Below are 26,725 nucleotides of genomic sequence, written 5' to 3'. Positions count from 1 at the left end.
CTTCTTTCTAATACAGGTCTTACAAACATGATATAAGAGGAAATTCCAGAGCTATGATGAAGCTAATGAACAGCGCTGATGTTGCAAAGCACTCTTTGTCAACCTTGGGAAGTTCAAACTGTTTTGTAGACTCATTATATGATGGTCTGGATTTTGATTGTAATGTGTCCAGGTAAGGGTGATCCTTTTGAAATTACTTTTGATATTTTTATTAGGATTGATTTCTAGGATTATATTTCAATTTTGATTTTGTTTTTTGGGTGTGTGTGTGTGACGGGGGGGGGAAATTGAATTTCAGCGGTGGGGGAGTACTGAAGATGAAAACTGGGTTTTTGATTGCTCATTCCTGCAATATCTAGAAGTCTCTGGTTATGTGAATAGTTCCGTTGGCTTTAGTGTCAGATGAGTAAAGGCTGCAAGAATTGGGCTCTGAGTACTAAGGAAGGCTTCTAGCATTGCATTGCAGGTTCTGACTGTTGACTTTTGAAAAGGTCCCCCAGAATTTAGGTATACATTTGGGAGCAGAATTTCACCTTTATTCCTTATGCACTATTTTCCAGACTTTTACTTGAAGGATGACTAGCCCTAATATAGCATAATGACATAGCATCTGACTTTATTGAAGACGGGGCTTGAAAACTTTACCAGAGACCTGCTGGCCAGAGCTAGATATCAAAGAAAAGTGTATAGGGAGCCCTGATTAGTGAGAGGTGTAGGGAGCTGGGATTTGTACCAGCTGTTCCGTTCCAAGACCCTGCACAGAGTAATTTCTATCCCTTTTGCTGAGAGGGGAAGAAACTTTCTCTCCCTTCATCCCTCCTCAGTTCTCTGGTGTGAGAATGGACTGTTTATACTACTCTACCCCTCCCTGGAGGCTTGCCTTTTTTTTTTTTCCCCCTTTGGAGGCAGATTGTCCTCCTCTGTGAATTCTGCTACTGCTCATTGCTTTCCCAGTTGGCAGTAGAAACAGAATAAAATAGGAAGCTTGACAGTTTCTTAACTGAATAGCAGCAGTTCCATTTTGCTGCTGCAGCCTGGTATAAAAACAAATTTAAAAATAAAAACAAAAAAAACCCACCACAGTAGCAGAGACAAAGGAGCAGTCCATCCGCAGATTTAAGAAAAACAGTTTGGATTGCTCTAGTTCAGCATTATGGACTAATATTTTGTTTTAATGAAAGTGATTCATTGTATACCTTTTGACCACATAGAACTTCCCCGGCCACCTTTGGCGAGCAGTATTCTCAAGCCCTGATTAAAGGTAGTAAAACATATACGGGTCCACAGTCTACTTGCTTGTGAACATAAAGCGAGAGGTTGACAGTTAATTCTTAAGAATTCTTCTTACTTTTATCTGCAGAGGTGAAACAATGCGTTTTAGTGTTTCAGTGCGTCTTCAGATTAAAAATCAAAATTAAATTCAATTTTTCCACTTTGTCTCACCACCTTGTTGCACCCCACAACTTGCATATGGAGACTGTTTGTTTGTTTTCTGTGGACCATCTGGAGTATGTCTTTATAGGAGGAAAAACTGGCCCTGTAATTCTCTACTGGTGTACTGCCACTGATGGAGTTCATAGCATGCAGGCACTTTCTCCACCACATTATCTCATCAGGATTAATGTGTATTGGTGAAACTTTGAATGGGACAAAACCAGGTGTTTTTTTATGTCTAAACTGCTGCATTTTTTTCGGCTGTTCTTCACAAAAACAAAATCAAAGTTGAATCCACAGCTTTCTTGGTATATTTGTGAAGCCATAATACTTCTGAGACTCTTTCACACCAGTACATTGCTCCTGCTGTTACTTAATCCTACCAGTTCATGGCTATGGAAACAGAGTATGTGGTGGAAAATATCTTTCTCTTCCATTTTAACTGCTGATTCTTCCAACGGGTGAGAGATTGTATTTGTTGTTTACTGAGCATTTTCTCTCTGTTTGTTAAACAGGGCCAGATTTGAACTGATTTGTTCTCCACTTTTTAATAAATGTGTAGAAGCAATTAAAAAACTCTTGCAACAAGTTGGATTTACAGCAGATGACATTAACAAGGTAACAGTCTTTATTCTCAGGATGTTTATGAACTCATTTGGAAGAACACCTGGGGAATATATTAACAAGGAATTAGCCAATAGCTGTTAATTTCTGGAGCTCAAAGTATATCATTGTATGTGAAGTATTTTCTGGCTGCTAAATGTCATGATAGTTAAAGGTACACTTTACCCTCTGCGTGTGTGTAGCTCTTATTACAGCTGAGGGGTGTTGTGTTCACATTAAGGGAAGAACCTAACATGCAAGACTTTGGGTTTATAAAAATTAAAGGATGACTAAAGCCTTATGGTTTAATTTCCCTTTTCATCTGTGTAGCACGTTGATAACAAATCCTTGATCAATTCAAGGAAACTAAAATCAGTTATGATTTTTTTTAATGTTGTGTTTTATATGCCTAAGCTGGGATAGGTACTGTACTAACCTTATCTAAAATGTTGTCTATCAAAAATATTTTATACTTGGAGATTTATTATAACTAGTGATTTCATAGGTTTATTTTAGGTTTTTAAACATTCTTAAAACTTAAACCATGTACATCATATAACTGAGGCTAAAAGTCTGTTCCAACACCCACTGAAGTCTGTGGAATTTTACATTTGTCTTCATCAGGAATTGGATTGTGCTCTGAATGTGTGAGAGGGGCTTTTTCACATGTCTTTAAAGGAACTCCTGAGTTCTAGCTCATCTCTGAAATTTACTTTTTGATTGAGTAAATCACTTAACCTCTGCCTCACTGGCCCATTAAATTGGGTTGATATTTACCCAAATCACAAAAATATGAGCTGTTTAGCTAGAGTTAAAAGTGCCTTAAAGATGGAGAGGTATGTAAAGTACATATGTATGTATGTATGTATGTAAAGTATGTAGTAGTAGTAAAAGTTCAGAAGTCACTAAGGAATAATATTTTCTAGGTAGTTCTATGTGGTGGGTCTGCTCGAATCCCAAAGCTACAACAGCTGATTAAAGACCTTTTCCCAGCTGTGGAGTTGCTGAATTCTATCACACCAGATGAGGTCATTCCCATTGGGGCAGCCACAGAAGCAGGGATCCTAGTAGGGAAAGAGAACCTCTCATTAGAGGAGGAGGCACTATCTATTGAGTGTTCTACCAAAGATATTCTAGTTAAGGTAAGTCTCAGTTTAATATTGAAACGTTTGTACTTCACTAATGCAAAAATGGATCAATATTGGTGGTGACTCACTTGGAAATGTTGTATTCATTGATTTACAGGGGTGGTAGTCTCCAATAACCATTCTAGCACTAGCAATTACATTGCAACTTCCTACTAAATAAATCAACATGTAGGGCCTGATCCATAGCCTATCAAAATCAATAGACATACTGCTATTGATTTCATTGGGCTTTGGATCAAATCCTTCTTATGCTATAATAGCTGAATTTACCATTCCGTGTGCAGTAATTTTTATAGCTGCAATAGGAAATGCTGCAAATACTACCATGCTGCAGCATTTGCCTTTCTTGTGAGTATTAATGCTCAATTATACTTTGAAGCAGTGACCACTGTATGTAGCCATCTGATAATTAAAAATCAGTTTTTGCTAGCTTAACTCTCATTGAGTAGAGCTGGATAAAGTTATAGACTAATGTCTTTACATTTGAACCCCTTCTGTAAAGTTCATGCAAAGTTTTCTTGTTTGTTAGGGTGTAGATGAATCGGGGACTGACAAATTCACAGTGCTGTTTCCATCGGGAACTCCCTTGCCAGCACGAAGGCAGCACACGCTACTTGCCCCGGGAAATAATTCCTCTGTATGTCTTGAACTGTATGAGTCTCTAGGGAAAAGTCCTGCAAAAGAGGAAGGCAAATTTGCACAGGTGAGTACATACAAGAAGTTAATATAAAATTCTTGCTGTGAAGGGGGGAGGGATAGTTCAGTGGTTTGAGCATTGGCCTGCTAAACCCAGGGTTGTGAGTTCAATCCTTGAGGGGGCCACTTAGGGATCTGAGGCAAAAATTGGTCCTGCTAGTGAAGGTAGGGGGCTGGACTCAATGACCTTTCAAGGTCCCTTCCAGTTCTAGGAGATTGGTATATCTCCAATTATTATTATATTATTATTATTTATTTGGAAATTCAGTGGATGTACGAGAATAGACTTTGTTGGGAGGAGTGGTAGTCCCTACACCAGTCTCACTAGAAATTGCCTTTAAATCATTCCCATAAACAGATCATACTGAGTTTCCAAGCAAAGTATTTTTTTTTAAAGGAATTCTACCTTTACCTAGCACCTTTATCATGCTGAAGAATCCTGCAAGTGCTTTGCAAGCTGTTTATATATGAGCACTGCTGAAATGCAGCAAGCAACCAGCCCAGCAACTTACCTCACAATGGTAAATTTAGGAGAGAGAACTTTTTTGGCCAGGAATGGTGGGGTAAATAGCACACAAAGTGCTACAGGATCTATTTAAGTCCACCTAGATTGGATAGGATCTTAGTTTCAAATACTGCTTTGAAAAACAAACACAGTAGAGTACCATGTAGCATATACTTCTGATTTAGAGAAGTTAAAAATCAGTCAGGTACATCTAATACTCCCTGGATGAGTAGTGGTGAGGATTCAATGTTAGCTTAGTGGATAGAACACTTGGCTGCAAATCAACAGAAAGAATCCCTGAAGAAATGCCTCCTCCTAAAAGCACACTTTAGTTTGTCTGCAGTCTGCACAGTGCTGATCACCTCTAGCTGGAGGTACTTTCATACCACTTAGTAGACAAAAACAAAGGTTTTCCATAACTTGAGGTTTTGAGGATGGGAATGGAAGTATTCTGAAGTTCGCATAGTGAGTATTTTAGGACCTGATCAAAAGAGGTGGTGAGCATGCTCAACTGATACTGAAGTTAAAGGGAGTTGAAGGTGTGCTGCCCCTTTCAGGATCAGACCTTGCATAGTCTTTCCCATTTCAAGGAGCTACCTTTACATGAAGTGACCTTAACAGAAGGGTAGAGCCCTTCCTGTATGGACCTCTCTTGCACATACACATGGACTTACTGATTTGCAACCTACCTTGTATCTTAAATTACCAGTAATAAATTCTGAACAGAATAAATAACATTCAGCTTAATTACAGCATGTACAATTTTGATTATTTTTGGAAAACGCAGTACTTGTGATTTGGTCACCTCCATTTAGGAGAGTTAAAATCACAGAAATGTAGGACTGGAAGGGACTTCAGTAGGTCATCTAGTCCAGTCCCTTGCACTTAGGCAGTAGTATGCCTGATAGGTGTTTATCTAACCTGTTCATGAAACCTCCGGTGACAGAGATTCTACAGCCTCCCTAGGTAATATGTTCCAGTGCTTAACTGCTCTTAGTTAGGAAGTTTTTCTTAATGTGTAAGATAAATATCCCTTGCTGCAAATTAAGCCCATTACTACTACTCCTTATCCAGAGAACAGGACAATAATTTATCACCATTTTCTTACCTACTTGAAGACTTGTGTCAGTCTTCTCTTCTCCAGACTAAACAAACCCCTTTTTTTTTCTTCAAACTTTCCTTATAGGTCATGGGTTTTCTTTTGTTTTTTTGAAGTTTTAAAAAAATAGTCATTTTTATTGCTTTCCTCTGGACTTTGTCCACATCTTTCCTGAAGTGTGGTGCCCAGAACTGGACACAGTTCTCCAGGGGAGGCCTTATCAGTGCTGAGTAGAGTAGAAGAATTACTTCTCGTGTCTTGCATTCAACACTCCTGCTAATACATCCCAGAATGATGTTCTCTTTTTTAGCAAAAAATATACATTGTTGATTTATCTTTAGTTTGTGATCCACTGTAACCCCCAGATCCTTTTCTGCAGTACTCCTTCCTAGGCAGTCATTTCCCATTTTGTATTTGGGTAACTGATTATTCCTTCCTGAGTGTAGTATTTTGTATTTGTCTTTACTGAATTTTATCAGACTGTTTTCCAATTTGTCAGCTGAGGTTAGGTTCTTATTTTAAAATTCTAGACTTTCGAGAGACAGCAGCAGAATAGGCAAGTGAGCATTGGCCTAGAAAGTTAGCGCAAGGGATTTCATTCCTAACGCTAATGCAGGGGTAGGCAACCTATGGCACAGGTGCCGAAGGCGGCACAGGAGCAGATTTTCAGTGGCACTCAGACTGCCAGGGTCTTGGCCACCAGTCTGGGGGGCTCTGCATTTTAATTTAATTTTAAATGAAGCTTCTTAAACATTTTAAAAGCCTTATTTACTTTACATACAACAGTAGTTTAGTTATATATTATAGACTTTTATAGAAAGAGACCTTCTAAAAATGTTAACATGTATTACCAGCATGCAAAACCTTAAATTAGAGTGAATAAATGAAGATTCGGCACACCACTTCTGAAAGGTTGCCTATCCCTGGACTAATGTATTTCTGGAATTTGCACACTAGGTCTGTTCATGTGCTTAGCTTACTTTGTATCAGTGCATATAATCAACTTCAGCCTTTTTTTTTTTTTTTTTTTAACAGATTGTACTCCAGGATTTAGATAAAAAGGAAGGTCGTCTTCATGACATATTAACTGTTCTTACTATGAAAAGGTACCAGAAATCCAAAATATTTCCTTGTCTGTGCATTAACTCACTGAGTGCCTATGAAAACTACATTTGAGAGAAATAGACTTTTTTTCTGCTGCTGAACTTCATCTGAGAATTGATTATATTTATTTTCTCTCTAAGAAAGAACAGCAGTTAATTATTTGTGGGGCTTTTGCAACAAGGGAATGAATTTGTGGTGAATCTTTGGTTTATCTTTTTCTGCCTTCCCCAAAAGCAATGTTAATGTTGATTCTTGATGTCCCTAAATAAAATTTTCATACATGCTTTGTTGAGAGATATTTTCAAGACTTCTGGTGTACAATATGTAAATATTTATTTCTCTCTTGCTTAGGGATGGATCCTTACATGTTACCTGCACAGATCAAGATACAGGAAAATGCGAAGTCATCACTGTTGAAGTGGCATCATAGTTTCATTTGAAAGGAGACTTTTTTTGTTGGCTTGTTTCCCTAATGGATGGGTGTGTGTTTGTTTTAAATACTTTTAATGAGCCATTGCAGACTGGAATAAATTAGATAAAAGATTTGGTGCTGAAATGCTGTTATTTATTTTGAGATATAGACCCTTTTGGAACCGTTGATACATCAATCATTAACAGCCAACCAGTGAACAAGCAAAAATCAGTCACCTGTCATGGGTCTGTAAAGTTTGTACCAACTTGTACCAAATCTTCAGTAATGAAACTGCTTCTAAAGACTGGCAAGGTGTGATCCCTTTTGGAGTTGGGAGTCCTGAGTGCAGGTTTCACTGTTCAAGCTAATGTCAAATGGCGTTGTGATCACTCTGTGGAAAACCTGTATGAGGGAAGACATTTGTGTGTATTTATTTACTTATGGAACAGCAATAAAATATGGTTTGATATACCTGTTGATGCCCACTATACTTAATGGCATGGATGCAGACAGATTTCTCAAACCTAATACGGTAAATTCAGAGCACTACTTGGTTTATGGTGGATAGAAACTTTGATGTGTTTTGCTGCTTAAAGAGTACAGTAGGTATAATAATTGAGTTAACCAGACAAGTGTAATTTTTACAGTACTTGGGATCCAAGTTTGGAGAGGCTGAGCACCAGCAATTTTCTGTAATACCAGTTCATTGATTTCAGATCAGTACCAATTCAATTCAAGTAGGAGAAATGTTAAACGTTTAAAGTTATAACCCTGATCGATGCAGTAGTACTTCACCTTGACAATAAAGGGCTACAAATATAAGGATTGTAGAGGAAGGATGATCTAGTGCTTACGGTGCTAGTATAAGACTTGAGACCCACACTCAATTCCCTGCTTTGTCACAGACTTCCCATCTGTCCATAGGTAAGTCACTGAAACTCACTGATGCGTTCCCATCTGTAAAACAGGGATAACAGTGTCATGGATACACAGGATCGGTGCTATGTCCACAGCTTTGGAAGAGTCTCTAGGAGGAACCCTTCAGTGTGCCAGATCTCTAAGGCAGGGGTCCCCAACCTTTTCAGGACCAGGGACCGGTCATGCCTGCGGAGGGAGCGCTCCTCCCGCGGCTCGGGTAGACCTGCGGGAGGTCCACCGGCTCCGGTTGAGCTGCCGCAGGCATGCCTGCGGACGGTTCGCTGGTCGCGCGGCTCAGCTGGACCGCCCGCAGGCATGCCTGCGGAAGCTCAACCGGAGCCGGTGGACGGTCCTGCGGGCGGTCCAGCTAAGCCGCGCGACCAGCGAACCGTCCACAGTAATGCTTGCAGGAGGTCCACCGGAGTCCCGGGAGCAGCGGACCTCCCGCAGGGCCGCCCAGAGGATTCCGGGGGCCCGGGGAGCCCCCCGCCACCGAATTACCGCCGAAGACCGGGCTGTGCTTCGGTGGCGGGGGGGGCTCCCCGCCGTGGGCCTTCGGGGCACTTCGGCGGCGGGTCCCGGAACAGAAGGGGCCCCCCGCCGCCGAAGACCGGGCTGCGCTTCGATGGCGGCGGGTCCCGCTTCTCCCCCCCCCCGCCCGTCCCCGTCTCCCGGCCTCGGCCCCGGCTTCTCCCTGGCCCCGGCCTCGGCCTCTTACCGAGCGCGTCGCCGGCAGGGCCTGAGCTCCGTCCCGCTCAGAGCCGCGTGGTTAGGGGGCGGGGCTGTGAGCTCCACGCCGAGCGGAGGCAGCTGCCCTGCCCCCTCCCCACGGTGCTCGGGGCGGGGCTCAGGGGCTCGGCCGGAGTCTCAGCGTTTGATGCGCCGAGGCTCCCGGAGAGGGGCGGAGGCGGGCGCCTCCGCTCTTCTCTTGGGGGCCCCTGCGGAGCCCGGGGCCCGGGGCAAATTGCCCCCTTTGTCCCCCCCTCTGGGCGGCCCTGGGCTCGGGTAGACCTCCCGCAGGCACGCCTGCGGGAGGTCCACTGGGTCGGTTCGCGGCCCGGTTTGTAAGAGGCCGCGGACCGGTACCGGGCCGCGGACCGGGGGTTGGGGACCCCTGCTCTAAGGGATCTTACTCTTCCTCCAGGGTAGGTCATGCTACATTACTGCCTCCTTGACTGAACCTCTGGGTATCTTGCATACCTCAAAACTTTTCCCTATAAACCTCAGGTGTCAGTTCAAACATAAGCAGTAGAGCCTTTTTTGAACTGTTCAGAGTCCCCAGTATCAACTCATCTATCTGGCTGTATGCCTCTAAAGCTTTGGGATTGAGGGGGTGAGACAGTGGAGCTAGTCTACAAGGTCAACCATATACAAATTGCAGGTCTTTTTAAAGCCTGTGAGGTAGGCATCTACGTCCACCCCTTTCTTAAACTGGGGCAACAATTTGGTATCTAGGCTCCCTGCAGGAATTTAGCATCACGGGGTCTTTCTCCTCTTACCCCTCTATAGGTCCTGTTGCCCCTCTGCTACTTTCTCTGCTTCCCTTGGTGCTTTTGCTGATTCCCATGGTCAGGTGGTTCCTTCTCAGTCTGCTAGCTCCTTTGCGCTCAGCTTCAACTCCCACCACTTCAAATTTGTCAGTTGGAAACCTGGTCATGAGGACACCCTGCTGGAAGGGGAAGTGGGTCTTGAGGATGCTATGCTGCTGCCTCTGTCACTCAGATCCTATTGGAACCAGGGCTGACAGCATACTTGTGGCATGAGGGGGGTGGGGGTGGGGGGTTTGGTGGCTTCCAAGCCAGGCTATTCCATTTGGGGAGTGTGAAGGTCAGGCCTCTGGTCTTAACTCTCATGCACCAGTGTATCCAATTCACAGGGTGTACACAGAGCAGACTCTGGGGCATAATCACTTTATCATCCCCATAAGAGGTGAAAGGGGATGATAGAGGTGGGAAGAGAGTCTGGGGTACTGGGACACATGCTGAGGTGATACTGGCAAGGCCCAAAGTGGTGGACCCAGATCAGTTTGTGCCCAATGAATAATCCTGAGGGGGAGGTTGGACCCTCAGTTAAGGTGCCTATAGTGAGGATGTACCTGTAATGGGGTACCAAGTCGGGGTGCACACAGCCTGGGTTATAGGACCTGCGAAGGTGTTCCTGGGAAATTATCTGGATGACTGGCCAGATGGTGCCCAGAATGGCTTGGTCCTTACCAGGAACCAGAAGCACAGAGTACCACCCTGCCCAGACCCAGAGTTGCAGACTACCAAGCTTGAGGCTAGCAAGCATCTGACTGAAGGGAGTGTGCTCCTTGGGGCAGGGCTGCATTGGGCTAAGCCAGAGCGGGGGAAAACAAGGCACAGACAAGGGGGTTGTGACTTCAGTCCCTGCCAGCAAGGAGGGACAGGTCCCACTCCCTGCCCTAGCAGCTGAATTTCAGGCAGGACTGCAGGAGGACATTCCCCATCCCCCCTTAGAGAAGCTGAGGCCATGGCAGGCTGCAGTGCTGCATACTTTCTTAAGGCTGACTGCAGGATAAGATTCCTGTGGGAGAAGTGATTCCTGTATAGGGAATGGGTTCCTCCCCAGCACTGAGTCTTGGGTCACCAGGAGGTAGTTGGTGGTTCCTCAGAGGTACCGTCAGAGGCTATAATAGCTGGCCCATGATGTCCCCCTCTCAGGATATTGGGGATCCAGTGCACCAGGCAAAAGCTGCTGCAGAACTTATTGGCCCAGACACTTGCTGCAGTCAAGCAGTACTACAAGTTCTGTGATCCCTGTCAGAGGGTAGGAGTAAGTGTAAAGCAGCCCTGAGACCACTGCCCATCATAGAGGGAACCCTTCCAGAAGGTGGCGATGGACATTGTGGGGCCTCGTAGCAAGGCAACCTGGTCAGGGAAGAAATACATTCTGGTGGTGGTAGACTTTGCCACTTGCTAACTGAAGGCAGTGGCTCTGTCCTCTGGCAAGGCAGATGCACTTGCTGACCAGGCTTGGGTGCAGGGCGTGAGGGCTCTGGCGGGGGCTGGGAATGAGGGGTTTGGAGGGCAGGAGGGGGATCAGGACTGGGGCAGGGAGTTTGGGTGTGGGACAAGGTCAGGGGTGCAGGGGCTGGGCAGAGTTTACCTCAAGCAGCTCCCAGAAACAGCAGCATATCCCCACTCTGGCTCCTACGTAGAAGCATGGGCAGGCAGCTCTGTGTGCTGCCCCATTCTCGCAGCTCCTGGAAGCAGCAGCATGTCCCCCCTCCGGCTCCTATGTGGAGGCGCTGTGCTGGCCAGGCAGCTCTGCGCAGTGCCCCATCTGCAGGCGCCGCCCCTGCAGCTCCCAGCTAATGGGAGCAGCAAGGGCAGCGCTTGGGGCAGGAGCAGCATGTGGAGCCCCCTGGCTGCCCCTACGCATAAGAGCTGGAGAGGGTCCATGCTATTGCTTGCAGGAGCTGCACAGAGCCACATCACGCATGGAGCAGGGCAAGCCCCAGACCCCGGTCCCTGGTGGGACTCAAGGGCTGGATTAAAACGTCTGATGGGCCAGACATGACCCGTGGGCTGTGGTTTTCCCACCCCAATCTATGCTTTAACTTTGTTCTCTGTGCTAACCTAAGGGCTTCCTACGTTGTGTTCTAGCTGACTAATAAACGCTACTGTTTTAACAACACTGTGAGTGTCACTGCAAATACTTGGTACAAGGCTCTGCCAGCAGTCTCTCTCAGTTGGACTCACTGAACAAAGCTCAGTGTGAAGCAGGAGAGCTGAAACTCCAGAGGTCTCAAGGAGACTGTGAGGTAGCATGGCCTGCCCTGGGGGAAGAGTGAGAACCATTGGGGGTCTGGCACACTGAAATGGCTCCTCCAAGAGCCTGTTACAAAGCTGAGGGCATAGCACCAATCCTGTGGATCTGTGACAACTAGTACTCTATCTCATAAGGGTGTTGTGAAGATAAAATCACTAAAGATTGTGAGGTACTCAGATAGTACAATCTAAAAATTTTATTCAGTGGCAAAATAAATGCACTCAGTCAGTGTTCCCAATAATTCTTCCTAACAAGAAACAGTCTTTAATGGTTTAGCAATCTAAACCATGGGTTTTAAATGCCTAGACTCAGTGGAATGAATTGCAGGTGAAAGCCTGGCAAGTTTGTCTTGGTCCTTTGAGGGCTCCATTTGTGGTGTACAGAATTTTAGGATGAGACCTTAAAAACTATGGTCCTGTTTGCTCTGCATACACACATGAGATAGGGTTGCCAACCCTCCTAGTTTGGCCAGGAGTCTCCCGGAATAGGGCTTGATCTCCCGGAGGCTACTTAAGCCAATCTGGGAGATTTTAGGTCACTAAAAGTCCGGTCTGCAGTGCAGTGGGGCTAAGGCAGACTCCTTACCTGCCCTAACTCCACGCTGCTCCCAGAAGCGGCCACATGTCTGACAATGGCTCCCAAGCGGAGGCATGGCCAGGGGGTCTCTGCGCACTGCCCCTGGCCAGAGCGCAGACTTCATTGCCCAGGAATGGGGAACCTCAGCCAACTCTCTCCCACACCCAAACTCCCCCCCAGAGCCCACACCCCTCATCCTCTCCTGCACCCCAATCCCCTGTCCCAGCCCTGAGCCCCCTCCCATACCCAAACTCCCTCTCAGAGCCCGCACCCCCTCCCACACCTCAACTCCCTACACGAAGCTCAGCTCAGAACCCCCTCCCACATTCCACGCACACATTTTCTTTGTACATATTCCTGAAGGTTTCATCACATGACATAATCTTTAATTCCTGGGGACAAGGAAAAGAGCCAGATTTTTAAAGGTATATAAGTCCCTATCTGTATCTTTAGGCGCATAAATACCTTTAAAAATCTGGCCCAAGGCTCATGTCTATCATTGTTCCAACGAGAAAATGAAGGTGTTATATAGTCTCCAAAAATGAGGGGACCTGGAACTATTTTTATTTACTGAAATAGCCAAGCCATCAGTCAATCATTCAAACCAGGGAATGAAGCAAACTGTGTGAAATCAAACAATTTTATGATTATTCCCACCCTGGGCTCTTTCAGGTGGTTAAAGTTATCTCTGCTGGTCCTCCATCTTGCTAGGGGGGGAAGCACAAGAGTGAATATCACCAAGGTACATGGCGTCACCAGGCTGCAAGGGGAAGGAAGTGCTGCATTTGAGTTCAAATTTGTAAAAATTATTTAAATTAATGTTTAAAATTAAATATACACAAGTTAAGAGGGAAGGTACTGTACATCTAGGGTCAAGCTTGAGTTGTGAGGGATTACAGGTATCTGTTACAAGGATGAAGAGATACATACATATCACATAACCAGCATAGACCCAGATTGGGGTGTGGGGGTTTTTAGAACGTCAGTGGATAAGTGGGCTCAGATATGCCACCCATGGAATGTATAAAGAGTCCAAGTCAGTACTGGCGTAGTGAATAAATTCATGGGTGGGGTGCGTCCCTTGTTTCATCAGGGAAGGAAGTGGGTTATCAATTACTCAATGTGGTATTGACGGTATCCTGTGACATGTTCCATATAAATGTCTTTGGACCACCCAATGGTGTCAGACACCATGAGCTGTCTCATGAGCTGGGCGTAGCACTGACGGACTCCACAGGCTGATGTGGGTTGTGGTCAGCATGGACTAGCAGTGAATCATTGAATCATAGATTAGGATTAGAAGGGACCTCAGGAGGTCACCTAGTCCAACCCTCTGCTCAAAGCAGGACCAACCCCACCTCCTGGGGGGGTGGGGCTTAAGTGGGTCAATTCAGAAGAGAAGCAGCCAGGACCCCCTTCTCCTCAAGCCTCCTGAGAGTGGCTCTGTAGCAGGGGTCTCAAACACATTGACTGCGGGACTATTTTCTGCAACCCACGAGCCTCTCACAGCCCCCCCCCCCCAGTGTTTACGTAGAGCGGCTCCGGCCCCACGTGTACCAGGGGCAGGGCATGCTCCTACCTGCATGGAGCATGCCCTGCTCAGGGAAGAGGCTGGAACATGGGGAAGGGGGGGGCGGAGGGGGCTGTGTGTTGCTGTTGTTTCAGGCACCGCCCCCAGCAGTTCCGATTGGCCGGGAACAGGGAACCGCGGCCAATGGGAGCTGCTAGGGGCGGTACCTGAAGCAACAGCAACACACAGCCTCTCCGCCCCCCCTTCCAGCCTCTTCCCGGAGCAGCGCGGGGGCGGGGCAGACAGGGAGCCTGCCCTGCCCCCGGGTAGGCACTGGGCCAGATCCTGCCCCCCGAACTCCTCCTGCAGGCAAACCCCCTGCCTCACCCCGCTTGCACCCCACCTCCCTGCCCTGAGCCCCCTGCCGCACCCTGGCCCCCTGCACCCCACCTCCCTGCCCTGAGCCCCAACCACCCCCCACATCCCTCCTGCCCCCCCTGGGGGCAGGGAGGGGCAGAGTTGGGGTGGGGACTTCGGGGAAAAGGTGGGAAGAGGCGGGGCAAGGGCAGAGCCTCACGGAGGGAGTGGAGTGGGGGGCGGCGCCGAGGGCAGGTGTCAGTAATACGCCCCCTGGGCCAAGGTACTAGTCCTCATGTGGCCCGCTGGTCATATGAGTTTGAGACCCCGGATCCGGAGCACAGACACAAGCCGCCCAGAAACACGCGGCCCTGGAGAGCACTGCCAGGCAAGAGGCGACCCGCCAGGCCCGCCTGCCACGTGTCGGCAAGGCTCCAGGTCTCCAGACCGCTCTGCCGCCGGGTCGGACTGCGGAGTAACGGGGGCAGCCGCGGGCCGTTGTTATTCAGGGCACGTCCGTTTACAGGGAGGCTCCGCGGCTGTCGAGAGGCTGCGGCGAAGATGCCGGGGTGGGTGGCCGCGTTTCGATAGGGGCGGGGGCGGCCTGGACGTGAGCGGGGCCGAGCTCCCTCCCGCAGTTCCCACGGAAGCCCCGAGACGCGGTCGCGGCTGCTCAGCCCCGCCCAGGAACACGCCCTCCCGGCGGGCAGTCCCAGAGGCGCGGGGGGCCCGTTCGTGACGCGGGGCAGGACTCGAGACCAAAGGCAGCGCGGGAGGCAAATTCTCCTAACGGCTCACAGCACCTTTCAGCGCTAGTCTCGGTTAGCTCGGGGCACGAGACCCCAGTCCGCGTTTGGAGGGGCTTTTACCTCAGCTGAGCGCTGAAGGGTGGGTGCGCGCGCGCGCGGGAGCGACGCCGGCCGGCTTGCAGGGCGCGCGCGCGCGGATGTGCGGGGGTCTCTCGCCGCGACGGGCAGCCTGGGCGAGGGAGGGTCGCGAGCCCCCCGGCGTTCTCTGCCCACGCGCGGGGCGGGGCCGGGGGTGCAGCGTTGGGGACCCGCGGAAGGGCGGGGCCATCCCGGCGTGGGCGGAGCCTGCAGCTGGCGCCCTCCCCGGCGGCCCCAGTTCCGCAGGGTTTGAATGCAGCCCCCTGCAAGATGGCGGGCAGGCGAGGAGGTGAGGGGCCGGCTGGGGATGCCCCCTTCATGGGTCAGCGGGGATGGGGGGGTGAGGAGCCCCCCCCAGCACCCCTCGGGGTCCGTGTGGCCTCAGCCCCCGCACACCCCGAGACCTAAGGCAGGAACCTGCGGGGGGCACTGTGGGGTGCTCGTTGGCGGCGGCGTGCAGTGCCGGGGAGGGGGGACATTGTGAGGGGGTGCCTGGAGGCGGGGCGGCAGCGTGCGGTGTCGGGGGGGGGCAGTTTGTGGTGCCCAGGGGAGGGGCGGGAGACTGTGGGGGGGCGGGGGGGGCAGTGTGTGGGGCTTGGGGGAGGGGCGGGGGGACAGTGTGGGGGGCCTGAGTGACGGCGGCGTGCAGTCCCGGGGGAGGGGCCTCTGGGAGGGGGGGGGGGGGCAGTGTACGGTGCCGGGGGGAGGGGCACTGTCCGGTGCTAGGGAAAGCTGGGGGTGGTATCACTGCCCTTTGCCTGCGGGAGGCTTTTGGCGGGAGAGGTCGCCGCATGAAGTTAGAAATAGTCATGGCCTCCCCCAGACTGGGTAATCTCCAATGCCTCTCCCACTCCTCTCCTTTCCAACAGTGATGTGCTAATTGAAGTTCTGGTTGTGACACAAGTGAACAATCCCCTGCTAACGCAGAGGAAGGAATTCAGCTGCTGTCAAATACTCTTACTAAAACAGGAAAAAAAGCTGTTGCTTTGGGCTCCAGACTTTGACTTGCTATAAACTTTGGACGATCCCTCCTAATAGAGTTCTGAACTGTTGCAATTATTGTTCCATAGTCGGCACCCTTACATCTTTGCAACAGTCACATTGTCTGTAAATTGTAACCCTCCTCTGATTTCTTGTCAATTGGGCAAAATTTAGATGTTTCTGGAAGAGGATTTGCCTCTGTCTCATCCTGATCACCATGGTTGCATAGCAAGTACAAGAGTGTTAATTCTACTTGACTAACTGCAGATACTTAGCAGTCTTGTAAAAGAGAGTGAAGGGTTTCTACATAACTGCAGTCAAAAGCATGAACTTCTGCTAGGGTACCTTAAGGTCAGGGTAACTATTTATTTGTGTTTTGTTTCAAAACTGGTAACTATACGGAGAATCTTTTCCTATGAAGAATTAGTATGTCCTAGGTAGGTTTTTTTTTTTTTTAATCATTACATGAATGCACATAGTATCATGCACAGAGCTGAGGTTCAGGCCGAGAACTATTACAGGCTTGCTTTATATTTAACTGGAGTAGCATTGGTTCGGTCTGCCTGTGCTACATTTATAGTTCTATAAATATATTGTGGACAATTCTTACAAATTACAATCTGGGGGCTCGGGAGCAGACTAAAAATCAAGTGCTTAATTTTTTTCAACTCAGCTGAGAGATTAAATTAGTAAAGAATCCTATTTTCTTATTGTAGCTTGGTATGTGCCTTGTCTAGCTTCACTTGAGACCATCCAGGAATTATGTAGGAAGGAAAATCTCACATGTAAATCCCTTGGAATCACCAACAGGAATCTAAAGAGTTATGAGGTGGAATATTTATGTGACTACAAGGTAGAAGAGGTAAGATAAATGTCTAGTCTTACAGAACAGTTTGATCAATATTTCAGTTTGAAATTTGGAAGTGAGAGGCAGTGTTTTTCCTTAAGGTTTGAAGTGCTAGGCTAGCAGAGGGCTCTTGTTAAGCTACTGCTGACATTGAAGAAAATATTTCAGAATGTTGAAGCCTAAAAAAAATGTTCTTTAGTTCTGACTCTCTAAGGAAGGAAGGTTCCGCTGAAATAATGGAAATGTTAATAATAGAGCACAAAATGTCTGATCCTTGTATAACAGTGCTAAAGGAAATCTTACTGTGCTTAAATAACAGCGCAGTATGTATTATTATGATGCTTCTCTTCTCCCTTGTTTGCAGTTAAAAGAACACTTCTTCCTCTATACTACTGCAGTCTGTTCCTTGAACAGTTAAGGCCACGTGCTACAACTGGATCCATTGCCAGACCCCAGTTATGTGCCGTGTGTGTGCAGAAGCCGACCAGTGTGTGTCTGGTTTAAGGATTTGGCCTCATTGTGCTATTCCCTTTGAAAAGAAACCTCCCTTTGAAATAATTACATTTTACAATACATATTCTTCTTAGTAGTAAATATAGTTTTAAGAAGTGTTTTGACTATTCATCCTCTAGGATGACTCATGTAACTATTACCAGTAGTACTGTTAGAGGGTTTTTGGTAAGTTTTGATTTTCTTTTTGTTCTGTGTAGGGTGTTACTTTATTCTCTTTATAAAAGTTAGTATATATGACCTTAACTGTGGCTGTGCTAACAAACTAACCCATGCTGGTATAATTTGTTTTGGGTCATTCTATCCAGCTGTACAGTTATCCGTGTCCTTACAAGTGGTGCACAAAGTACATACCCAGTTACCTTGTATTTGAAATGCTTGATTCTCTACTGTTAGGACCAGATGGCTGTGAATTTCACTATGTAGTGTTATGCTTCAATCATAAGGAGGGTGTTAAGGATGTTAGTTTGACCGAATCTCAGTTTATGCATTTTTGCTACCTCCTTAATGACAATCACTCCTCTGTTTAATTTTATTTAATATGGATGTGATACCAAAGCAGTTGTATCATTGAACAACCACACTTTATTTTGAAGGTATTTTTTGATTAACTGTTGTTGGAAATGTTCTGGCTAAATCTGTATCTATTTCTCTATTTCAAGGGCACAGAGTACTTCCTTGTGAAATGGAAAGGATGGCCAGAATCCTCAAATACCTGGGTACCTTTGAAAAATCTTAAATGCCCATTGCTCCTTCAGTACTTCCATAGTGACAAGAATGAATATTTATCTCAGCTAAAGAGAGGCAAAGCAGTAATATTGAAAAACCATATTAAAGCTTTGAACCCTGTAGTAGCACAGTACATAGTAAAGAAGGCTAAACAAAGAATAGCTCTACAGAGATGGAAGGAAGAACTCAACCGGAAAAAGAACCATAAAGGAATGATTCTTGTAGAAAATACTGTGGATCTTGAGGGCCCTCCTTTAGACTTTTACTACATTAATGAATATAAACCTGCTCCAGGAATAAATGTAATGAATGGAATCACAACCGGCTGTGAATGCTCTGATTGCCCTGCTGAGAAGTGTTGTCCAGAAGAGGCTGGATTTTTCTTGGCTTACAATAAGCACAAGCAGTTAAAAATCCAACCAGGCTTGCCTATCTATGAATGCAACTCATACTGTAGATGTGGTCCTGAATGCCCTAACAGGATAGTACAGAAAGGCACACCATATTCTCTTTGCATCTTCAGAACTAACAATGGACGTGGCTGGGGAGTAAAAACCCTCCAGAAGATTAAAACAAAGAGATTTGTGATGGAGTATGTTGGAGAGGTATGTATTTATCTCAGAGATGAATTATTTGGAATAAAAGATTTAAATGTTAGAACACTTTTTTTAAAAAGAAAAATTCTTTCCTTTTTCAACACTTTTTGATTGTTACATAACAGATAAATATGCACTTGGTGTTAATGAAGTACACTGAAGACATCTCATTTGAAAGTCAAATTACCTTTATATTGTATGACCCAGGGTGTTTTCTGCACCAAAGTAATGCAAAGGGGCTGAAGTGCAAAAGAGATTCTTGGCATTATGTTTTTTTTATATTGTAACTTTTAGAACCAGGTCTTGTCTCTTCTTTCACAGGTTTTTTTTTTTTTTAAATTAGGCCCTTCTTTACTATCTTGTCAGTCAAATTCCTTGTCAGTATCCTGATCCTCTCCCATCTTGACTACTATGGCCTTCTCTTCTAAGGTTTTCTTAATACTGATCTCATCCCAGGCCAAATTATTGCAAAAATTATTTATCACTTGTCATGCTGATCATGTCAGCCCTTGTATTTCACCATGTCTAAACTTGGAAAATAGGTTGTGCTTTAAAACGTATTGGTCAATACCAGTTAACACGTTAAAATGATTTGCCCTGTCTGCACTAGGTGCAAAATTATCTAACATGTCTTAAAACTGTGTTTTTCTAGTCTAGACATGGCCCTTGAGTCACACACTGCGACTGTGAACCAGTGAAGTATCAAGTTAAACTTGTCCTTGCTTTCAGGGCTCCTACATGATCCAATTTCTGCTTACATCTCTTCCCCGTAATCTGTGGTACAATACTGATGCTGGCATCAGTATTGTATTTGTCCCCTTGCACAACAATTTCTTTATCTTCTTCCATGTGCTGCTTCTATGTTTACCTTCCTCAAACTATCCAATTCCCATTCAGATCCTTCCTAAAAACTCACTTAGAATGTACAGGATATCAGTTTCTCAAAATAGAATTACTCCTGTGTGATGTTAATGGGGAAACTTTTGGGGGGCAGAGGTGTGTGGAGAGAGGCAGGACTTTAAGTGAAGGTGGTGATTAGTTGTTTGTGTGTCCTTCCCTTGCCTCCTTCCTCCTACCCCCTCCTCTGGCTGTATGTGATTATACTTTGTTGTTCAGAGTGTAAAACTGAGTGGAAATCTCCCAAATCCGGGTTTCCTATCTCAGGGCTATCTTGAGGGGATTGTTGTAATGTTCACTATTTTTCTTTGTTATTACCAGAAAGAGATTTTGTTTTGCAACTCTGCCAGTAAAGTATATATTTAAAGTAGAAGACTGGGGATAAACTTGCATAGTCTGCAGCCTCAAGCAGGAGCCCTCTTTCCGGCAGTTTCTGCATGTCTCCATTGTGTTAATGTGTGCTGGCCATCCCTGACTAATGATAAACTATACCAGTAAAAGTGAAGTTTTGCTTGTATAATTTTGTCTACGCTAGGGGCTACTGCCAGCACGGCTGTCAGTCAGGGATCACAACTCTTCACACCTTTGACCAACATAGTTGTGCAGATATAGCTATTAGCCCAGTCCTGCAAAGTGATCCATTTGCAAAAAAAAAAAAAAAGTCACATTGAAATCAGTGGGACTTATGTGGGCATTACTGTCTGCATAGGTAAATTATATTACAGAATTAGCGCCATACAGAGTAACTCAGCAGGGAGTGGGGAGAAAAGGAAAGTTTTGAGAGTAGCTAAAGTTACAAGTGTAACCTGATATATTGATTCTCTCTCTCATACGCTGAGGGAAGTGTATGGGCGGGAGGGGGCATGGCTGGTTCCACCTTCCCTGAACCTTTTGTGGTTCTGCTTGAAGTGAACAATTTTGTACAGGTCTGCTGGAAAAATAATATGGAGGTTTTATGTAGTAAATATAAACTCTTTAGGAGAAATGATAAGGCACTGTAGATAAGGTAAGCTGTAGTTGTCTAATGACCACATCCTCCTTTAGGGAGCCTGTGATTTAAAGTTTATCTAAAATGTAGATATGAGGATTACTTATAGAGGAGTTCAGAAAAGTTGGGGGTAAAGATAAATAACTAGTAGCCTAATTATTATAGAGCAGGTCTTTTATATTCAAGTTTTTATTCTACACACAATGGGAACATAACTTTATCTGTAAATACATATCCAGGGAAACTGTCCAATATTATATTGTTTGAGGAGAAAATACCATCACTATCTATTAACAGGGCATTAGTGACTTTAGAAACAATCAGTAGTCAATTTAAATAGTTATGTTTAAGTGTTCCTTATTCCTTACAGATACACAGCAACCTTCTTACTTCCTTTAACGACAAGTCTCCCTACTTCTGTTCAAGAACATGTAAAAGTTTTTTCTAACTTCTCTGTGGTTTTGTTTCAGTTCAGTAACAGTTAATAATATGATGCAGGTTTCTTTTTTTAGGTGATCACAAGTGAGGAAGCAGAGAGACGAGGTCAACTGTATGACAACCAAGGAAATACATACTTGTTTGACCTGGATTATGACTCGGATGAATATACAGTGGATGCAGCTCGATATGGAAATGTGTCCCATTTTGTGAATCACAGCGTAAGGGCTTTTTTTGTGTTGGAGAACTGTCCTGTTTGCCCCAAGAATGCCTTCTCCTTTTGTAAATATCTTGATATCAAACACATAACTTTAGTGGATTTACTTGTTTCATACCTACCTCTTTGGAGGGGGAGAAAGAGAATGTCTTGAGAGTGGATTAGTGCTCTTATGGCAGCACAGTCACATAAACTTGAAATCTTTGAGGAAAAATTGAAGTCACTTTGTCTCATGATGTTTCTTCTTGTATGTCTAGAAAGATGCCTTTCTTGCAGCATCCAACATAACAAATGATCAGTTAAATAGGATGGAAGAAATACTGATACATACCTTATTTGGAGCAAAATTAAATGTGAAAGAATATAAAGTAGCTTAGATTAAGACATAATGTTTGAAAAGACATAATTATTCTTTAGTTTTCACAAACATTGGGAGTGCAAGGTTGTTTTTTATTAACAGGATCACTCCACAAGACATCACTTTAAATAGCAATTTTATTTTACCTGTTGAAGTAAAACTAAAAGGAGAGTTTTCACTGTTCCTTACTCTTTCATGTTCAGAATTACCTAAGAGGAAGGTGTCAGTTTCTGAATTTTTGTTAAAATGTAAAATAACATGATCTGTGGTCCTGATCCTGCAATCTGATTTATGTGGATGGACCTCTGAGCTCAAGTAGAGAGATCCACTGACCTCATTGGAACTCAGCCTAAGGATAAGGGTTTGCTTAAGTAGATCAGATAGCAGAGTTGAGATCATAATCTATTTCCAGCGTATTCAATACTTGTTTCCAGACACCCAAAACAAATTTTTCTCTTCAGATAATTGAATACCAACAGTATAGGAAATAAGGGCATAATTTAACCCTTGTCTACTGATTAATATTATATGAACTATCAACCTCTGTGAAATACAGGAAGAGGAGGAGAGCATCAGAATGTACTTTTGTTTCAGTTGTAAGTAATGGAGAGAAGGAATTTTCCAGCCTTTTCCATGGCATGTCTCTCCCCTGCAGTTTTCCTCCTTTCCTCAGCACCATTTGTAAACTCACTGGAGAACTTGAAATTGTTTTTTTTAAATAGTTTTACTTAAACTGAAAGGACCTAACACAGAAGACTTACTTGAACCCAGGCCCTCCTGTGCATGGAGTTACACAATTTTTTTAGTTTAAAAAATTACTATTACTTTTTTATTTGAAGTAACTTACTACAGCAGTTCATCTGTTTCCTTTTTATTGTGTGCATGAATTGTTGATCCTACACCTACTTTTGTGAAGGTGAGTTGGGGAGGAGGGAAGGGATGTGCTTCTAGATGTTGCTGAATACTCTGCACTTTTGAAAATCGGGCTGCTGTATTTAGATGTCTAAATATGAATTTTGGAGGCTGACTTCAGACACACATTTTTTTTTTGAAAATACGTGACTAAGTATTCTGTCCAAAGGCAAGACATGGGTAGAATTTTCAGAAACGCCTAGCTGACTTAGGAGCGAGTCCCATTTACTTTTGAAAATTGTATCTATAGTTAGCAGCACACTTCCCTAATTAATGCTCTGGCTTTTTTCATGGGCTGTTAGATAACTACAGAGGCCAAACAGGTATGAATTAGAAAACAGAACTCCCACCCACTTCACCAGGATAATATTTCTGCCCTTGGGAGCAAAGTTGAGGTCTAATTTAAGTACAGTTAGTAGGTGTGACTTGAAAAGGTCACTCTCCCACCTTTTTATCCTTTAGTAATTCTTGTTTAACTTTAAATTGCCTTTTTTGAAATTGTTTTGATTGACCCACTCCACCCTACTCAGTTGCAATCACTTTCAAGCTGTAACTTTTTTTTTTTAAATAGGTTGTTAGTTTTAATGTGCTATATCTGAAGAGCTCTGTATAGCTCAAAAGCTTGTCTTTTTCCACAAACAGAAGTTGGCTCAATAAAAGAGATTCTCACTCACCATGTCTGTGTACTAGACCCACATAGCCATGGTGTCAATACTGTTGCTTAACAGGGCCCTGCTTTCATTTAATAGCGATGTTTCAACAGATGTGATTTTTGCCATTGTAAGTCAACAGAATTACAAGTAACTCCACTGAAACTGAGAGGAGACTCAGCCCCTAAATTGTTAGTGTCATTTTCTTCTCACTAGTAGCACATAATACATTTTAATTGCCATTCCCTATACTGTGTCTACAGTTCTATTTTGATAGCAAATGTACACCTGAATTACAAGACTATAACTTTGCTTTGCAGTGTGATCCAAATCTTCAGGTCTTCAATGTTTTCATTGATAACCTTGATCTACGGCTTCCTCGGATAGCACTGTTTTCAACAAGAACCATCAAGGCTGGAGAAGAGCTCACCTTTGATTATCAGATGAAAGGTATGTAGAGTGTAAATCTTTGTGTGCAGGATATTTGGTACTAGCTGGTTTTGTTGCAGCCTGATCAATTTTCAGCATGGGTTTGCTGAAATCAAAGTGTTTAACTTCCTCTCTTTGGAGAGACCACTCTCTTCTCTGTTTTTCCCATTTTGTTATGCCAACACCTCCTTCCAGCTAAGAGGGCTGGATGCAGCTCTCACTTAATCCAGTCAATAATCTGTACAGGACAGGTTTAAAGAATGATGCACAGCACCCCTATGCATATAACAATATATTAAGTGAAGTGGATTAGAGCCCTGCATGGGACTATTTTTTTAATCCAAACCAAAAAGAAAAGGGTGGTTTTTATATATAGGGAGGGTTGGGTGGCTGGAGAGTGGTGGCTGCTGGCCGGGAGCCCAGGCCTGAAGGCAGAGCTCCCGCAAGCAGCAGCGCAGAAGTAAGGATGGTGTGGTGTGGTATTGCCACTCTTACTCCTGTGCTGCTGTCTTCAGATCTGGGCACCTGGCCAGCAGCTGCTGCTCTCTGGCCACCCAGCTTTGAAGGCAGTGCAGGGGTAAGGATGGCAATACTGCGACTCCTCCCCTACAATAAACTTGCAACTCCCCCTCTCCCACTACACCCTTTTGAGTCAGGTCCCCCAGTTTGAAAAACGCTGTTCTTCCCTGTGAAATCTGTACAGTACAGGGTAAAAGTATAGAAAAAAACAGATTTCATTGAGGGAGACCAGATTTCACAGTTCATGGCCATGTATTTGATAGGACCCTAGTTAAGCATTTGATATACTGAGACCATTGTCTATTGTAATGAGAGAATATTGGTCAGGACTTCCTCTTGCTTCTTTGTCTGTCTGTCTAGATCCACCCGTTGTCTTTTTGTACTTTAGATTTCAAGCTCTTTGAGCAGGGACCGCCAGCTTAGTCTGTGTTTATACAGCACCTAGCATAATGGGGTCCTCATCCTTGGCAAGCTCAGAGCTGATCCACAATAATCTGTACAATAAGATTCCAGGATTGTCACTCTGAAACCTAAAATGTCTGTGGAGTCAGTGTAAAGCAATGAAAACAGGTACAAGCATGACTGAGAACTCTTTATTTAGAATGTCACCAGGTTCAGTCATCACTGGGATTCATGGTCTGTTACTGTTCAACTTTTAAATTCTCAGCCATTTAGACTTCATGAATTTCACCCATGCAACAGCATGAGCTTTCAGCTACTAGTAAATAATAATTGTGGGTAACAATTCTTCAGACTTATACTAATGCTTAACTTTGCGCACACACAAGTAGTCCCATTCAATTCAGTGGGACTTACATGTGTGAAGCTAAATATGTGCATAGGTCTTTATTGAATTGGGGTCTTGAATTGTAAACTTTTTTGTTTTTGGAGGGCAGAGACTACCTTTTTCTTTCTTGCACAGTTCCAAGCACAATAGCAATGCCCAACAAATAATATCCATTTCCAACAACTATCAATTCTGTTTCTGTATATTCGTATGTGTTTAGGTTCTCTAGATGTGACTTCAGACTCTGATGCTGTCAGCCCAACGAGAAAGAGGATCAGAACTGTGTGCAAGTGTGGAGCTGTGTGTTGCAGAGGGTATCTCAACTGAATTCTCAATAGCCAAAGTTGCACATAAATTATTTCATGTTGGGTCTTTTTAAATATATTTTAAGACTGCCATTCTAGTTCACTTATGTAAAAATACTCCAGTTCATAAGTATATGAGTGAATCAATATAATGAAAACAAAACATTAAATTTGTATTTGAAAATGTCATTAGCCAAAGAAAGAGATCTGATATTCCAACTGCTCTTAAGTATGAAAACTGGCTATGTGGATTAAAAACTAGATCTCCTTGGAATTATTTGCACACTGTGGATTAGGAGCTGATGGAGGTGCATGCTAATGTGACATCAAAGTTGAATATTCAAGTGTGTATTTATGATTCCAATCCTGTGAAGAGCTGATTTCAATATGAGGGTGTTCCACATCTTGTGCTCTATGAAATGAAAATCCAATACCATTGATGTACTAGAAATCACAGCTGACTTATTTTTCTTAAAAGGTTTCAACAAGTAGCAGTAAAACTTGGGGCCCCATCCTCTATTGGGATCTACCGCCATTTAAATTCTGCATAACTACACTTCGTAGAGTACACTTAAGAAATAGTCTTTGTTTTTGTTTTGTTTTTTGAAGTATCCATGGAACTTCACACAAGGAGACTGATCAGTGTTAGCAGATGCTGGATACAAGATTGGGTAGTCATCACTGAAACAAATCATTGGTGACGGTTTGGAAAGCAATAGACAGGAATTGAGTAAAAAAAAAAATAGCCAATATTTCTTTCATGAACCTAGTGCATTGATACTCACTTTTAGGTCTATGCCATATAACTATCCCAGCAATGTAATTGTATCAACAGCTGTCTTATATTATGTTACAAACTTTTACATATTGTGAATTTTTTCTACCTAGTGGTGGACTTTAAACACATTAATGCCATTTTTTTTCCCTGTTGTAATAACGTAACTTCAGTGAAGTTACAGAAAGGGTGATTTTGCCCATTTACTGTAGACAGTAGTAAGACGTTCTTTGAATCTTGAATGTAAAAGGCTGAAAAACTTACTGTTCAGCTTCTTGAATATTTGTTTTTTCTGTTAATCTTCAAAAATTTTAGATGTTTATTGAAAATGTGGTGATGGGTGCTTCTCTGAAGTCAAGAACAATTTAGCATACAACAGCAATTAAGTTAGTTGTAGACTATGGGTGGAACCACAAAGTAACTAATTGTACTCCAGGGACAAAAGTTCAATTCTTATTTTCTCATTGATTGTAAACATTGCATATTTCTTGGAAGTGATGTACAGAATCTTTAAGGGGATCAGGCATAACTGTTGCTCATCAAATAGACATTTGCTGTATGTCATGAAGTCAGCTACTTACTTTTATAAGGTACAGTGCTGTTGGCTCAGGTGGTTGAGGTCAAGTGTTCAGCCTGTGATTATCTACTTGGTTTGTTAAAAATATGCCTTAAATTTCATGTTTGTTTGAAGGACAATATGATCATTTTTGTTAATTTAAAAGCACAAATATACTTGAACTGCAGAA

General features: G+C 44.3%; 2 protein-coding genes and 1 long non-coding RNA gene across 7 annotated transcripts in view; 2 read left to right on the top strand and 1 right to left on the bottom strand.

The window, feature by feature from the left end:
* The window catches only part of HSPA14 (heat shock protein family A (Hsp70) member 14), a 16,321-nt gene extending 8,849 nt beyond the window's left edge, over positions 1 to 7,472 (top strand). Inside the window, exons 9-14 of the mRNA XM_039519325.1 lie at positions 17 to 172; positions 1,950 to 2,052; positions 2,964 to 3,179; positions 3,715 to 3,888; positions 6,521 to 6,591; positions 6,941 to 7,472. Coding sequence (XP_039375259.1) covers positions 17 to 172; positions 1,950 to 2,052; positions 2,964 to 3,179; positions 3,715 to 3,888; positions 6,521 to 6,591; positions 6,941 to 7,019 — 799 coding nt within the window. The 3' untranslated portion in view covers positions 7,020 to 7,472. The remainder of the gene's footprint in view (positions 1 to 16; positions 173 to 1,949; positions 2,053 to 2,963; positions 3,180 to 3,714; positions 3,889 to 6,520; positions 6,592 to 6,940) is intronic.
* LOC120395174 lies at positions 7,319 to 15,205 on the bottom strand. The gene is made up of 4 exons (XR_005592504.1): positions 15,024 to 15,205; positions 9,419 to 9,588; positions 7,856 to 7,958; positions 7,319 to 7,403 (listed from the first exon to the last, which is right to left on the bottom strand). It is a non-coding gene; the product is annotated as an uncharacterized LOC120395174 (long non-coding RNA).
* Positions 14,790 to 26,725, top strand: SUV39H2 (suppressor of variegation 3-9 homolog 2). 5 transcript variants are annotated; one of them, XM_039519329.1, is made up of 8 exons: positions 14,790 to 14,975; positions 16,739 to 16,884; positions 17,234 to 17,547; positions 18,042 to 18,713; positions 21,102 to 21,248; positions 23,485 to 23,614; positions 25,120 to 25,213; positions 25,814 to 26,725. In XM_039519329.1, exons 3-8 carry the CDS (start codon positions 17,503 to 17,505, stop codon positions 25,851 to 25,853), a joined length of 1,128 nt encoding a protein of 375 aa, XP_039375263.1. In that variant the 5' UTR covers positions 14,790 to 14,975; positions 16,739 to 16,884; positions 17,234 to 17,502; the 3' UTR covers positions 25,854 to 26,725. The 5 variants fall into 5 exon arrangements, with proteins under 5 accessions (XP_039375263.1, XP_039375262.1, XP_039375260.1 ...); XM_039519328.1 differs by having other exon boundaries at positions 14,790 to 15,042; XM_039519326.1 differs by lacking the exons at positions 14,790 to 14,975; positions 17,234 to 17,547 and adding an exon at positions 15,131 to 15,330.

Source organism: Mauremys reevesii, linkage group 1, assembly GCF_016161935.1.
Source record: "Mauremys reevesii isolate NIE-2019 linkage group 1, ASM1616193v1, whole genome shotgun sequence".
Classification (NCBI taxonomy): Eukaryota; Metazoa; Chordata; order Testudines; family Geoemydidae; genus Mauremys; species Mauremys reevesii.
This window is presented reverse-complemented; position numbering and strand designations above follow the sequence as displayed.

Bases quoted from the DNA above. Each gene is read 5' to 3' on its own strand.
- SUV39H2 (XM_039519326.1), top strand. The intron at 16,885-18,041 runs GTAAGATAAATG...CTCTATTTCAAG, and splicing joins GTGACTACAAGGTAGAAGAG to GGCACAGAGTACTTCCTTGT. The intron at 21,249-23,484 runs GTAAGGGCTTTT...TTTGCTTTGCAG, and splicing joins CCCATTTTGTGAATCACAGC to TGTGATCCAAATCTTCAGGT.